The 16138-nt window shown below is 35.4% G+C and overlaps 1 protein-coding gene across 1 annotated transcript in view; it reads left to right on the plus strand.

Moving 5' to 3' along the window:
• The window catches only part of TMEM131 (transmembrane protein 131), a 227510-nt gene that overhangs the window by 161171 nt on the left and 50201 nt on the right, over positions 1-16138 (plus strand). The window contains exons 12-17 of the mRNA XM_072768088.1: positions 5874-5982; positions 9306-9414; positions 10446-10599; positions 10693-10863; positions 11902-12012; positions 12107-12241. Coding sequence (XP_072624189.1) covers positions 5874-5982; positions 9306-9414; positions 10446-10599; positions 10693-10863; positions 11902-12012; positions 12107-12241 — 789 coding nt within the window. The remainder of the gene's footprint in view (positions 1-5873; positions 5983-9305; positions 9415-10445; positions 10600-10692; positions 10864-11901; positions 12013-12106; positions 12242-16138) is intronic.

Genomic DNA, 16138 nt, shown 5'->3' on the forward strand with positions numbered 1-16138 from the left:
TCAGATAATTTTTATTTTTGTGTGTTCTCCATGCTGTTTGTCCATGACTGGTTTCTTCTGTCTGTGGGACACCATGGCACAATGCAGGGTCGTTAGAAGAACTTTAATGTTGGGCAGACTTCATTCCTGCAGTTACTTCCCCAAATGGAAGAATTGAGAGATTTGATGAAAAAAATGCTTTTACTTAGCCCAAGCAATCTTTCTAACTTTTTACATACAATGAACGGGCCAAAACAAATGTCTTTTTCAATAAACATTTTCTTTAAAATGAAATTATCAATTAATCATAAAAATATGAAAAATACCATAGTATTCAATTTACTTATAACTTAGAAGGAAAGAGTCCCATGTTCTGCCTTTAAGGATACATGATAAGTCAACATTTTTGTTCTTAACTATGGGTCAGGCACTATGCCAGGTTCTTTACATGGATTACTTTATTTGATACAGCAGTCCTATATAACATACACAGGTTCTAGTTTTCCAAAGAAGCAGAATGAATCAAAGCTTTTTTTTTGAAGCGACTTCTTCAACTGTAGAAACTCAAGTTACTTAAAAGTATGTTAGTATATAATGATACCAATCGAATCTTTACAGATACATCATTTTAATTTCATATTCAGTATTTCTACTAAAAACATTGATCTGTAATATTTGTCTGTATATCTGCATCTGTAGGTACTTGTGCTTGTATTTTTTCTAATGTCCAGAGCCTACACTCTACCAGTGTTTTGGTAGTTTTGTCTTATTTCCTCATTCATTCTTCCTTTATTCACCCAGTAAATATCTAATGAACGTCAACTCTAAGCCAGCTTCTATACTAGGTACTGAGAACACAGTGGTAAATCAGACATCCAGGGTTTCTGCCCCTATTGAGCTCACCGTTTAGCTTGGGAGACTGATGACAAGTATACAACATTATTGTAAATTGAACCAAGTTCTAACAAAAAAGAAACAGAATCCATGTGTGTGTGGGAGGGAGGTGGTTTAGTTAGGGTTGTCTCTGAGAAGCCGATGTTTGAGGTAATAACTGAAGAGTTAGAAGTTGGGCCCACAGCAGAAACAGCTTTGGATGTCATGGGAAACAAGTAATAAGGGTTGAGTGTAAAAGGTGAGGGCCCACGAGTTCATCATGGCTTTCTGAGCTTTGAGAGGTATTTAGATTTTATTATAAGTGCAACAGCAAATTCTAGAATTTTAAGCAAGGGAGCAAGATCATCTGATTTATGTGTCGTAAAAGTCATAGTAGCTACTTTGTGGAAAGTGCCCTACAGTGAGTTGGGAATCTGTTGCACTGGTCCACTTGAGATAATGTTTGTTAGCTTAGACTTCTTACTGTATTGCCCAGGGACAAATGCATCTACTGTGGAAACAGAGTTTTAAGAGAGCTTCCTAAGGTTTTTTTTCCCCTCTATTTTTCTGCATAATATACCAGACATAGAGACTGACATTTTTAGAAGTGCCCCTACCTCTGTCCATTTCACAAATACGTAACATCTTAGGATAAACTAGGTGTTACTAGAAGCTGAAGGGTTTTTTAATTCCCCTTCCGGGAATCCAGAGTATCCTCATCTTTCTAGATATGGGAGTCCTAAAGCAAGTGTCTCAAAATAAGAGTTTCTCACCTGTGAATGGACAAAATGCCCAGGTTCAAGCCTCCCTGACATTGTAGTGCAACTTTGAAAATATGATTTTCTGCACCACTTAAAAAAGCAGTGTGGTATAAATGATGGAATAAATTTGCTTGAGATATCTTAAGAGGAACATTAGTACAAAGTTTCCTTGCTGATTGATGGGTAAAAATCATAGATAGATAGATAGATAGATAGATAGATAGATAGATCGATCTCTCAGTTTTGCCACTATCATCTTCATATGAGCTTTAGTGAATTTGTGTACCTATTGTTAAAAATACAATTGTTACATGCTGAAAGGTTATTTTCCTTGCTTATTCAGATGTTTTTGTAAATAGTTTCAGAATGTCCTGGGCCTTTCAATCTGAATTGAGAGTTACTGAGCATAGTTGTGTATGAATATCATGAGAAAAGACTAGAACTATATTTAGAACATGTGCAAGCTGCCTTTCCTGGGAATCTTGCCATATTTTTTTCCACTTCTCAATTATCTTTAGTAAGCAACAGTTAGTGATTAATAGTAAAACAGATTGTTAGTGTAAATATGCTTAATACAAGTTAATGATCATCTATTATTTTTTCTTTAAAGCCACCAGAATGAGCCAACTATTTAGGTGTTTTATTTGTTTGCCTTTGTTTTTGTTTCCTTGAAAAATGGATTTTAGGGTTCCCTGGGTGACTCAGCGGTTTAGTGTCTGCCTTCGGCTCAGGGCGTGATCCTGGAGTCCCGGGATCGAGTCCCACATCGGGCTCCCTGCATGGAGCCTGCTTCTCCCTCTGCCTATGTCTCTGCCTCTCTCTCTCTCTCTCTTTCTCTGTGTCTCATGAATAAATAAAATCTTAAAAAAAATGGATTTTAGCTGATTTAGGCTTGGGGGTTTTTTTTCAATGATAATAAGTGAACAATTGAGATCATTCATATGGAACATAAGTCAGTTGAATATTTGTTTACTATTAGTATAATATATATATATATATAAAGGCAATAATACTGAATATAAAAAATGTCCTGTGATAAGGAAATCCTTAAAGTAATATATTTCATGTGAGAAAAATATTTTTCATCAGGTGTTCTAAGATCTTACTACTTAACAGTGAGTGTATTTTTAAATTTTTTTATTTAAATTCAGTTTAATTAACATTTAGTGTAGTCAGTTTCAGAACTAGAGTTTAGTGATTGATCAGTTGCATATAATATCCAGTACTCACTACATGAAATGCTCTCCTTAATGCCCATCACCCTGTTACCCCATCCCTCCACCCATCTCCCCTCCAGCAATCCTCAGTTTCCTATAGTTAAGAATCTCTTATGGTTTGCCTCCTTTTCTGTTTTCATCTTATTTTATTTTTCCTTCCCTTCCTCTAGGTTCATCTGTTTTATTTCTTAAATTCCACATATGAGTGAGATCATATGGTCTTTGTCTTTCTCTGACTGACTTATTTCGCTTAGCATAATACCCTCTATTTCCATCCACATCGTTGCAAATGGCAAGATTTCATTCTTTTTGATGGCTGAGTAGTATTCTATTGTGTATATATTTACCACATCTTCTTTATCCATTCATCTGTCAGTGGACATCTGGGCTCTTTCCATACTTTGGCTATTGTGGACTTTACTGCTATGAACATTGGAGTGTGTGTATACCTTAGAACCACTATATGTGTATCCTCAGATAAATGACTAGTAGTGTAATTGCTGGGTCATAGGGTAGCTCTAATTTAACTTTTTGAAGAACCTCCATACTGTTTTCCAGAGTGACTGCACCAGTTTGCATTCCCACAAACAGCTTACAGTGACTATATTTCAACAAAATACCATTGCTTAGTTGTTTCTAGTATGGTATTGTGCAGGCTGATAACGCACAAAAAGTGTTATGGTTGTTACTACTGAACTGCCACTTTAAGCATGTTTGAAAATGGTCAGGATTCCATTGCTGCTTTGTCATGTTCAGTAGAGCATGTGGAAGTCCTCTGCAAACTACAAAACTTCATCTGATCATCTCTCTAACAAATGACCTCAGGATGAAAGTGGCTCATTTGAAAAAAGAACAAAATTAAAATCACAATACTTTGTAGATAGATAGAATCTTACAAAATACCTAATCCAATCTCTCTAGTGAGAGGCAGGAAAAATAAGGCCCAGAGTAAGACAGCTTACTCAAACTGACACTTCTAGTTAAATAGTTAATATCCTTTTGTTGCATAAAGGATCACTGTGGCACTCATATTTACTTCTGTGCTGCCTTCCTTTCATTTGGAAGAAGCATTAGTGTAGTAGTATAGTATATGAAACCTTTCCATTTTGTAGTTTATCTCACAGATCAAACTGCTTTTATTGTTAAAAATAATAGACGTGCACACACAGGCTTCAAGGAATGAAGAAATTTGTATCTTAAATGATTGCTACTAACAGCAAGCTTATTGATAATGAATATATCAATATGAACAAATCCACTTGCAGCCCCAAGTAGAGATTCAAAAGCAAATGAGAAATTCAGAAGAAAGATAAGTTAAAATCCTGAGAGAGCCTAAGGCCAAGAGCTCAGGCTATTAAGATTTCTAGCTCAGAGAACTGCAGAACCATCCTTAGCGCCATCATTTCAGACCCAGTAAAGACTAACCACTGATGAAAAGGGAGGTGCCCTGCTGTCTGGTGTAAAAGCAGTATCCGTAATCACGTGTATAACCAGCTTTGTTCCCTGTGATCGCGAACACAATGCAAAATGAGCAGTTTTTCTTCCTACTCTTCTCAGGTGCTTCTTCTGCCTTCACGTAACTGCCCCTTATTCAATTTAGTCAGATTCCACTTTTGTGGATCAACTGAAAAGGGGGGTAGGGAGCCGGGGGAAGAACTTGGGTGACCTGCGGGGATCTGACTGCACTCATGTTAGCAGGCACACCTGGTAAGGGTCACAGAAGAGAACTGTGTTATTTCAATGAGAAACATAAGGCTTTGACAACAAGTTTATAAAGCCCCTGAAAATTCACCAAAAACCCTCGAAGGGTTTGTGTTTTTTTTTGTTTTGTTTTGTTTTTAAGATTTTATTTACTTATTCACGAGAGATACAGAGAGAGAGAGAGAGGCAGAGACACAGGCAGAGGGAGAAGCAGGATCCATGCAGGGAGCTCGATGTGGGACTCGATCCCAGGACTCCAGGATCATGCCCTGGTCCAAAGATAGGCGCTAAACTGCTGAGCACCCAGGGATTCCCCCTAGAAGGGTTTTAAGACCGAAGTAAGATTCTAATTGAATTCTAAAGGAAGATTATTGATCAAGATTTGTGTACAATACCATGACTTCATTAATATATGTTTAGGCACTAGATGCCAAGTAAAGGGCCCAGACCCTGGACCAACTCAGAGCATCTGGTTTCCAGCCCCACCTCTTGGTGACTAGCTATTGAAATACCACTCCACATTGCAAGGTTCTCTTCATCTGTAAAACAGGGAATCAGGTAGCGATCTTTAAGGTTCCTTCTGATGACAAATGCTTTGTGTCAGTAAGGATAATAAAAAAGTAACTGCACTTTAAAATGCATTTATTTTTCTGGCTTGCTCCAAAAATGCAAGCTTTTACTGTGTTTGTTATTAAAGGTTAATTTGTTGAATAGAAAGATTTTATTTTTTAAGTTTGAACTGTTCTGACCTCTCCATGCTAAAAAGCCCTTCAGTCCACACTACTCCTCAGGCCCACAGCTGCGAGCTTAGCCCTGCCTGGTGACAGCGGCATACCTCACTTGCACAGCCACATCCTAGAGACATAGAGAAAGCACCACCAAAAGTGGGATCTGCAAAACTGCTTTTGCAGTGGAGTACCAGTTTCCAAATTCATGTTTATTCTTCATCTTCATATAGTCAGGATATTACATTTGGTATTGTGAAGTTCTTTAAGAGGCACCCTATCACATCTCTTCCTCTCATGTATGAATTGGGCACTTATTTAGAAAATAAATATCTTTATTTTCTGTTTTATGTATTCATACCCAGTGTCTACCCTGGTTTGTCTCCAGATTTTTATACTCACCTATCATATACTTTTCTTCTGGCCATCATTTTATTTCATGAAGATATTCTAATGAAATTAATGTGAAGTGGTGTCAGCGCGGCTTATTCTATTTAAAGGGAGCACATAATCTTTTCCAATTTTGGTTCTGCTTTGCTTTTCCAGTACACTCTTCCAGTGTAATGTAACTGAACCATTAAACTAAAATAATGCGATATATATTGTTCTGTTTGCAGAGTGTTCGACCTACACCACAAAATGATGCTATAACGGTACACTTTAAACCAATTACATTAAAAGCTTCGGAAAGTAAATATACCAAGGTTGCAAGTATTAGTTTTGATGGTAAGTATTTAGCTTTCTCTCTCTGATGAAGTGATCTTATTTTGGTAAACTAGAAGGCATGTATATTGACATCTTAATATAGAAACATCATTTTACAGTCAGATTTTACATTACAACTTAGGTTTTTTTTTTTTTTTTCGTTTCTCTTTGAATTCCAATTAGTTAACATACAGTGTAATATTAGTTTCAGATGTACAGTGTAGTAATTCAACACTTCCATACAACATCCTGGGGTCATTTCAGCAAATGCACTCCTTAATCCCCATCACCTCTTTATAAACCATTACAAACTCTTATTTGATTGCTTCACAAAAGAAAATGCAAGTTCATAAACTGAAATTAGTATTAGCCAATACATTAGAATTGTAATTAAATTTTTGTGATCTGCGTTTTCACATATATACCTAGTAAGCTTTGCCTTATGTCATTTTTTGTAATTGAGTGATAATGTATTTGAATTTCAGAAGCATGTTTGAATTTGAGAATAGAAATAAAGTATTCTCCATAACAGTTTCATGTACTGGCTTTTTAAACAAGGCAGACAATTCTGCCTAACCTAAAATAATAACCTTTATGATAGCATTGTCAAATTAGAGAACTGAAAAAAAATTAACTATTATTTCAGACTTGTATATTATGTATTTTGACATTTGAAATGTTAACCCATGCTTTAACATATTTTAATTGCATGTTTTTATTCAGTTTTGCCCACTTTACTAGAACATTTATTGAGTTTGCTATCACAAAGTTTTTAAAATAGTGATTTAATGGCTGCTTAACTGTTTATATAATTATACTCAATGAGCACTGCCACTCAAATGGGGCTTTTCTCATAAGGGCTCTTGCAAGTGAGGAGCCCTGAAGCTTACGCTTTGGCTTTATGATGAAGCCACCTCTCTGCTCATAGCTCACATTTCACAGCCACACTCCTCATCAGAAGAGAGTGTTTGATCACTGTGACCTACCAAGTATATTACTCAGCCATTAGAAACGACCAATACACACCACCTGCTTCGATGTGGATGAAACTGGAGGGTATTATGCTGAGTGAAATAAGTCAATTGGAAAAGGACAAACATTATATGGTCTCATTCATTTGGGGCATATGAAAAATAGTGAAAGGGAATAAAGGGGAAAGGAGAAAAAATGAGTGGGAAATATCAGAAAGGGAGACAAAACATGAGAGACTCCCAACTCTGGGAAACGAACAAGGGGTGGTAGAAAGAGAGGTGGGCGGGGGTGGGGGTGACTAGGTGACGGGCACTGAGGGGGGCACTGGATGGGATGAGCACTGGGTGTTATGCTATATGTTGGCAAATTGAACTCCAATAAAAAAAATAAAAAGGAATACTGTAAGACTGTACAGTGTTTGCGACAGCATCTGCACTTTTTTACATGAAGAGTTCTGGAGAGGATCTGGAGCAGTACACAGGCTGGATGCCAAGCTTTAGTGTTCATCCTATTTGAGATCGGAGAAAACTCCTGAAGAAATCAAGATTAAATATGTGTCATACTTTCATAACCCAGCTATCAAAAAATAGTATTGTAGAGAATTTTGATGCCACAGTTATTTCCAGATTTATGATAAATTGTCTTCTCTGTTGCTGGGATACTACAGTAACATCTACCAGTATCAGCATCAGCAGGTGCATTCTCTTCTCTTCTCTCACTGAGAGTGGGCAGTAGTAATTCCTGACACTGAGAACTGAGACCCTGAGAAGGATCCATCCTTCTGTTAAATCCAAGCAGTAGGGGAGTTGCATACCAGGAGCGGGTGTGCTATATAGTTCTCTCAAGCTCTTCTTCTCCAGTTCCTGATTCAACAACCTAGTGAATGTTTCCCTTCTTGAGATAAATGAGTGTCAGTAATGTTGGCTCTCTGAGGTCACAGATTCTAAAAAAAAGTCTGTCTTGGGGCACCTGGGAGGCTCAGTCAGTTAAGCATTCGCTTTTGGCTCAGGTCATGATCCCAGGACCCACAAGCCCCACATCAGGCTCCCTGCTCAGTGGTGATTCTGCTTCTCTCTCTCCTGATATCCTTGATTGTGCTTTCTCTCTCTCTTTGACAAATAAATAAAATTACAAAAATAATAAAAATTCTTTACAAAAATAAATGTTTCTTAAATTGTGTAATATTAGTAAAAGGAAAAGTATCTTTTAAAGCAAATGCTACATTTCTTAAAAATGGTTTTTATTATCATGGGAAAATCCTTTGACCTTTCAACTCACACCTCTCCTTCCACCACCCCTGTGCATAAGGGAATATTGTAAAGCCTCCTAAAATAATAAACCCAGTCATGGCTATACAGCAAGCAAAAAGAAATGGGGCTTAATGGGAGTTTTAAAAATCTGAAGTCACTATCTGCTTAGCCACATGCTAGATGTCATACCATTTTTTTATTTTTCTTTTTTTTCTGCTAAAGTTGAATAATGCACATTTGCAGAACTCACAGATAAATTCTCCTAACTAGAAGTGTTCCTGAAGTACCTTAAACAGCATAAAGTTAAACAGCTTCTTTATTTGCTTTGAAAGGAACATCTGATGGGTATCCAGATTGGATCCAACCAAATCTATTTCTGTAATCACAGAGGGAATAATTCATAATTGCCACAAAATCTAAGGATTTCGCTTCATATCTGAGGACAGTATGATGGCAGGGAGGGTCTTATACTATGAGTTGGGGTTGGCTAATACAGGAAGTCATAACTCATGACACCTGGCACTTCTTGTACAATGCTACTTTACTGATATTTATAACAAGAGTCTAGCATACAAGGAATGTTATTCTTAATATAGCTATAAACCAGTGGATCTCAATAGGAGCCAGTTTTGCCTCCCAGGCCAGGGTATATTTGGCAGTGTCCACAAACATTTTTGGTTGTCACATCTAGGGGCTGTTACTGCTGCCTAGCAGGTAGAGGCCTGTGATGCTGCAAAGCATTCTTTAATGCACAGGATGGACAGCCCTTGCACTCTAGAAAGATCTAACCTGGCCTAAAACGTTAATAGTGCCCAGGGTGAAAAGCTCTAGTGTAAGGAAAGCCACAGCTTAGGGCTAAAGGGAAGGAGCTCAAATTGAGTGTTTTTTCCTCTTAAGTTGTCTTCACTTGCTAATTCCTTATCTGTTTAATCCCATTACAGGAAAATTAAAATATTTTTCCCTTTTTGGATGTAAAATGTTGTAGAAATCTCCTGTTTGCCAGTCTGAAAGCTCAACTTTGTTGTTAAAAGATTTTGTCAGTCTGCATCAAGTCACACTCATCCTCCTCTGAATAAACCCTGGTATCAAAAGCTGACAGATATTTTTTATGTTTCCTTTTAGCATCAAAGGCAAGAAAACCATCTCAGTTTTCTGGGAAAATAACTGTTAAAGCAAAGGAAAAGAGTTATTCTAAACTCGAAATACCATATCAAGCTGAAGTTTTAGACGGGTAAGTTTCTCTTTAAAATAAGATTTATAGGGATCCCTGGGTGGCACAGCAGTTTAGCGCCTGCCTTTGGCCCAGGGCGCGATCCTGGAGACCCGGGATCGAATCCCACGTCAGGCTCCCGGTGCATGGAGCCTGCTTCTCCCTCTGCCTGTGTCTCTGCCTCTCTCTCTCTCTCTCTCTGTGACTATCATAAATAAATAAAAATTTAAAAATAATAATAATAAGATTTATAACTTTTCACTAATCAGTAAATTCTGTTTTCCTGCTAATTGACCTTAGCAAAAGTAGTAGCCAAATTCACATAAGCTCCGTGAAAGTATTGTTGAAAAGAACAACTTTTTATATAAAGGAGAAAATTTTCCTGTTTTTACGTTTTTTTGGAAGAAAAAGATAAATGGGATGATATGATTTGGGCTTAAATGAAGTCTTAGTGATTCATTAATGCAATAGAAAAATGAAATAGTGATTTTTAAATAATATTTAAATCATTGGAGCTATTTCCTTTCTGTAATTCTTTTTGTAACATACAAGCAGTTGTGTCTTGTTGTTAAAATATATTGTCACTTGAAACAAAATAATTTGTATTCCTTTATAAACTTGTAATCAGTGTTCCAGAATTACAACCTTTTATAAATTGGTAATAATATATAGTTCATTTTCTGATTATACTTGAAACAATAATAGTTTAATATCCAACTTTGTAGGGACTCATTTTAACAATACTGGTTGCAATTAAATGATAAACATGATCTTTTTAAGTAGCTTAAAACCTTCCGTTAATATGTTCTTGATTTTAATTGTTTGATTGCATGTAATTAAGTAGAGAATAATCCTTTATATTACATGTTGATATTTTGCAAGCTGTTTTAAATCATGCGCTCAGGCTTGAAATATTCATAGTTCTAATTCTCTAGTAACAGGCCTTAATGCTACAACAGAAAACTTTAAAATTATTACAGCTGAAGAACTTGGATTTTAAATTCACACACGGAGATAAAAATGATTTATTTTGTTTATGTTTTTTCAAATAGGTATCTGGGATTTGATCATGCTGCCACATTATTTCACATCCGAGACAGTCCTGCTGACCCTGTGGAAAGGCCGATTTACCTGACTAACACTTTCAGCTTTGCGATCCTCATTCATGATGTGTTGCTACCAGAAGAAGCCAAGACAATGTTTAAAGTATGTCTGGGAACCCCCATACTCTTCATTTTCCTGCTCCACCAACTAGATGATGCTGACCCATTGTTTTTTTTCTCTCCCTTCATTTCCTAGGTTCACAACTTCAGCAAACCAGTCTTAATTCTTCCAAATGAATCAGGATACATTTTTACTCTGTTTTTTATGCCATCCACATCATCCATGCATATAGATAACAATATTTTACTTATTACCAATGCCTCTAAATTTCATTTACCTGTGCGGGTATATACAGGCTTTTTAGATGTAAGTATGTTACCTACCTTTAAAAGTTAAGCTCCCAGCCATCTTTTGTGTGTCCAGATGGTATTAGGAGATCATTTTGTACATGCTTAAACTTTGCATTTTCTGAGCTCTAGACGTTACTCTAATCCCTCCTCTCTCGGTACTGCCAAGATAGCTGCTTTTCACCCTTCCCAGCAGCCAGCTCTTGTGACACAGCTGAGTCCCTTTGTTACGGTTGGCACTTAGAACTTTTCCACGTTGTGCTTTCTCTTGGTTTTGCTTTTAAACTGTTATAATCATGGGGAAACTAAGTGGAAGAAAATAATAAGCAGGGAAAAAATAACACAAGAAGGGCAAAGAGGGAATTACTTAAGGAAATAGTGAGCAAAACCAGGAAAGATAGCAGAAAGAAAAGAAACAAATAATAAAGTAAGGTGGTAAAGACACAGTTGGAATAGCAGGAAAGAAGAAAAGTCTTTCTAATGCAGAACATAAGCCAGGAAAAAAAATCCGAACTAAGCTATCCTTAGGATAATCAACGAAAGAACTTTAGATAAGAGATGAAACTGATAAGAAAGATATGAAAGATAAAAAGAAAATTAGAACACATAGAGATGTACTTCTCTAAAAAGCTGACATCAATAAGAATTTCAGAGCTGAGGGACTTTTCAGTATTATCCCACTCCTTCATTTGTTTTGCTTGAGTGATTATATATTTGTGGCTGCTCTCATGAATGCATAATATTTACTGAGACCAGGGACTTTTTCCCTAATCTTCTGGGGCTCTACTTACTCCTCCCTAGTACTTAAGCTTCCTGCTTCTTTTATGTGCCTTCAGAGGAGAAATAGTTATTCAATAGAGACTATGAGTGTTTTCATTTCTGATTACTCAAAATACTTCATTGTACAGAATTCTTAATTATATTTTATATGTGTGTATATGTGTATATTGACATAAAATATAGAAACCTTAGTATGTCCATAAAACTACTTTCTCTTGATAACATGCTTTTATATAAGTGTGATTTAATGTTTAATCTAGTTCTTTATATCTTTCAGTACTTTGTATTACCCCCCAAAATAGAGGAACGTTTCATAGATTTTGGCATATTGAGTGCTACAGAAGCAAGTAATATTTTATTTGCAATTATAAACAGCAATCCAATTGAGGTAAAAAAAGAATCTGTTTTTATTCTAAATCACATTTAAGGGTTTTCTACCAGTGCTGCAATAATATCCCTTTCCTATCTTTCTCTTTTTTAAGTTGGCTATAAAAAGTTGGCACATCATAGGAGACGGTTTATCAATAGAACTCGTAGCTACTGAAAGAGGCAATAGAACTACAATAATTGCAAGCCTTCCAGAATTAGAAAAATCCTCTTTATCAGAGCAATCATCAGTAAGTAAACTCTTATTGTTTGCTTAAACTTAGTTGTATGTCTAACACCAAATAAAAGACTATTTCTGTGACGCATACTTGAACTAATATTTTTATGAAACTCATACTAGCATCAGTTATTTGATATTAAAATGTTCTGTGGGTAGTCTACTTCAACCCCTCTTATGACTAGGGCACTTGAAACCCAAAGAAGTTAAGTTCTACTTTGTCATAAAAGCTTCTGTAACAAAATCTAAATAATTTTTTTGTAACACAAATGTCATTATAAGAGAAATTCCCATTAGTACTAAACTAAAGCTATGTTCATTGAATTTATTTGGCAAAAGAGATAGCCCTGCACATTGGTAGAAATTGCTTTCAATTAGAAGAGAGTATCAGTAAGACAAACATTGTTTGATCCGTTAGTAGATCTGCCCATGTACTTTTATTCTATCTTATAAATATGTACATTTGGTCACTAAAGAGCATGATGAAACAAAAGAAAACACATATGTCAGTAAAAGCCCTTGCCGCTAGTGAAAGTGGAACTTGGAGTTTATACCTACTCAGAACAGAACTAGTAGAGTTACCTTGTGTGAGAAGGAGCGTAACATATCTATAAGTTAAGGAAAGAATTTCTTGTGGCTGTTTTACAAAAGAAAGAGAAAATGTTCTTAAGCACAGAGATGATTAACAAATACACTTCTATGGAATGCCATAGGATATAAAAATTTATTTAAATAATTTGTGGTAGAAGGATCCTTTTGGAGGGCAGTTTGGCAGTATGTACCACTCCTGAGAATTCTTCCCATAGAAGTAATTTAAAGAGCTAAAACTCACTGGTATAAAACTGTACTGCCCAAGACAGTAGCAACTAATTAACAGGTGGCTACTGAGCCCTTGAAATGTGGCTAATCTCAGTTAAGATGTCTTGTGTCAAATACACACTAGATTTGAAGACTTAGTTTTGGGTTGTAAATAATTTTTAATATTGATTACATGTTAAAATGTTAACAATTTGGATATATTATAAAACAGTATTAAAATTAAAAATTTTTAAAAAGAACTAAAAGCTGTGAGAATCAAGATGTTTGTAATAGCGTTATGAATAATTTCAAATACCTGGAAACCATCAAATGCATAAAGTAAATCATGATCTTATTGAATTTACAAATAAAAAATTAGTAAATAAAATTTACAAATAAAAAATTATAAATGATTGTAATAACTTGGAAGAGGATTCATGAAATAGTGGAAAACAGTTTTAAATAATGTATATTCTAATTGCAACTATGTAGCATTCAAGCTACATAATCAGATATTTGTGAACAGTGGTAATTTATGGCTCTTTATATTTTAATAATTTGTTTTAAATTTGATTCAAAAATAAAGCATTCTTTTAAAACAAAGAAGTATATGTCCATGAGAAGTAATATTTTCACTCCAGCTAGGGTTTTATTTTTAATAAAAATAGAATGTAGAAAAATAATAATTAAGCCAGCCATTAATATATTCAACAGTGAAGTTAGAGTAAAATCATATGTATATCCACTCCTATTTGGTTGAATTTTACTATTTCCTAGTAAGACATCATAAATCTAATAATTCTAGAAATCTGGATCATTTCTAGCCATAAATAGCATATGTTAACACATACTATGTAAATTTGAGAAGTCCATTTAATAGCATAAAGCTTGTTAGACAATTTAGGCTTTAGAATTAGCTTGTATATAAAACTATAAATTTAAAAACAAAGGACAGAAAGATGAGATCATTGTTAGGAATCTTAAAAGAAGTTGTAGTGAGGTGCCAACTTCAAAATAGCAATTCCACAAAATGATTTTTTTTAAGCTTATAATGCTTAAATTTTCGACTGTTTTCCCAAAAGCAAAGCTGTGAGCTAAATTACGGTCTTGTTCCTTATGAAACACACAGTGCCAACAACTGTGTGCTCTTCAGACCTGTGTTCTGATTTAGGCAGTCTATACAGTAGAAAGTATTAGAATTGCCACAAAATCAACACACAGAAAACACTTCTTAAAAGAAGAATGTGCATACCTTTGGTGTATCAACATTTGTTATTTTAAGCTAAATATGAATTCTCGATAAAATATAACTAATAATTAAAGTACAACTTCAAAAATGAATTACTTTCTTTGGGAATTTCACAATTGAAAAAAGTACTGACAGAAGGAAAGTGGACAACCACTGTCACACACCACACACAAAAATCGACTCAGAATGGATGAAAGACTTAAATTTAAGACCTGGAACCATAAAACCCCCTAGAAGAAGAGAATAAGTCCCTTGACAGCAGTCTTGGTGATGATTTTTTTGGATCTGACTCCAAAAGCAAAGACAAAGAAAGCAGAAATTGTTGGAACTACATCCATCTAAAAAGCTTCTGCATAGCAAAGGAAGCCATCAACAAAAGGAAAAAGCAACTTACTGTGTGGAAGAAAATATTTGCAAATTATATGTCCAATAAGGAGTTAATATCCAAAATATATTTTAAAAACTGACACAACTCAATTGCAAAAAAAAAACAAGCATTCTGATTTTGAAGTGGACAGAGGATTTGAATAGACATTTCCTCCAAAGAAGACATACAGTTGGCCAACAGACACATGAAAAGATGCTCAACATCACTCATCATCAGGAAAATGCAGATCAAGACCACAATGAGGTATCACTGCACACCTGTTAGAGTGGCTATCAGAAAGACAAGAAATTGCAAATGTTGGTGAGAATGTAGAGAAAAGGAAACCCTCATCTACTGTTGGTGGAAACAGCCACTGTAGAAAATAGTATAGAGATGCCTCAATTAGAAATAACATATGATCCAGTAATTCTACGTCTGGGTGTTTATCTGAAGAAAACAAAAACACTCAAAAAGATAAATGCACCCCCATATTTATCAAGCATTATGTACAGTAGCCAAGATATGAAAACAACCTAAATGACCATCAGTGAATAAATAGATAAAGAAGATGTGATTGTTTCATACAACACACACACACACACACACACACACACACACACAGGAATACTACTCAGCCATAAAAAAAGAATAGAATCTCACCATTTGAAGCAACATGGATCTTTCACTTATGTTAAGTGAAAGAAGTCAGACAGAGAAAAATAAATACCATATGACTTCACTTAGATGTAGACTCTAAAAGAACAAAAGAAAATGAACCAAGCTCATAGGTACAGAGATCAGATTGATGGTTCACGCAGGTAGGGAAATGGAGTGGCAAAATGGAGGAAGGGGGTCAAAATGTACAAACTTCTAGTTAAAAATAAATCATGGGAACATAACATACAGCATGGTAACTATATTAATAACAAGGCGTTGTATATGTGAAAGTTGTTAGGAGGGTAATTAAAAGTTCTCAAGGAAAAAAATGTTTTAATTATGTATGGTGATGGGAGGTGATTAGATTTATTGTGATCATTTTATAATACATACAAATCTTGAATCATTATGATCTACACCTAAGACTGATATCATGTTATATGTTAACTATACCTCAGTTTAAGAGAAGAGTGTGAGAAACATCAGCAAATAGCTTGAGAAAACAAATAAAATTTCCATACTTCTTTCAAATTTTTATTGCTTAACTCTTCTTTCCATGATTTTTGATGTTTTCATATGACCCCAATCTCAGTTGCTCTGAAGGCCTGATTCTTAATGTGCAGAGTTAAATTCAGAACTTGAAACAAAACCAACTCTGTGCATGCTTAATGCCCTAATGTGGCTGAAGGGTCAGTGGAAGGGTGTGTCCCTTTGCTCCACCCTCACCCTCTCTGTCCATGCAGGGACATGTAGGATGTGTGGAGACCAAACCCCTTTCTACCTTGGCAGATGGGAATCTGACTGTTCCTCGGGGAGCCATTTTTCTTGTTGGCGCAATG

Source organism: Canis lupus, chromosome 11 (genome assembly GCF_048164855.1).
Source record: "Canis lupus baileyi chromosome 11, mCanLup2.hap1, whole genome shotgun sequence".
NCBI lineage: Eukaryota > Metazoa > Chordata > Mammalia > Carnivora > Canidae > Canis > Canis lupus.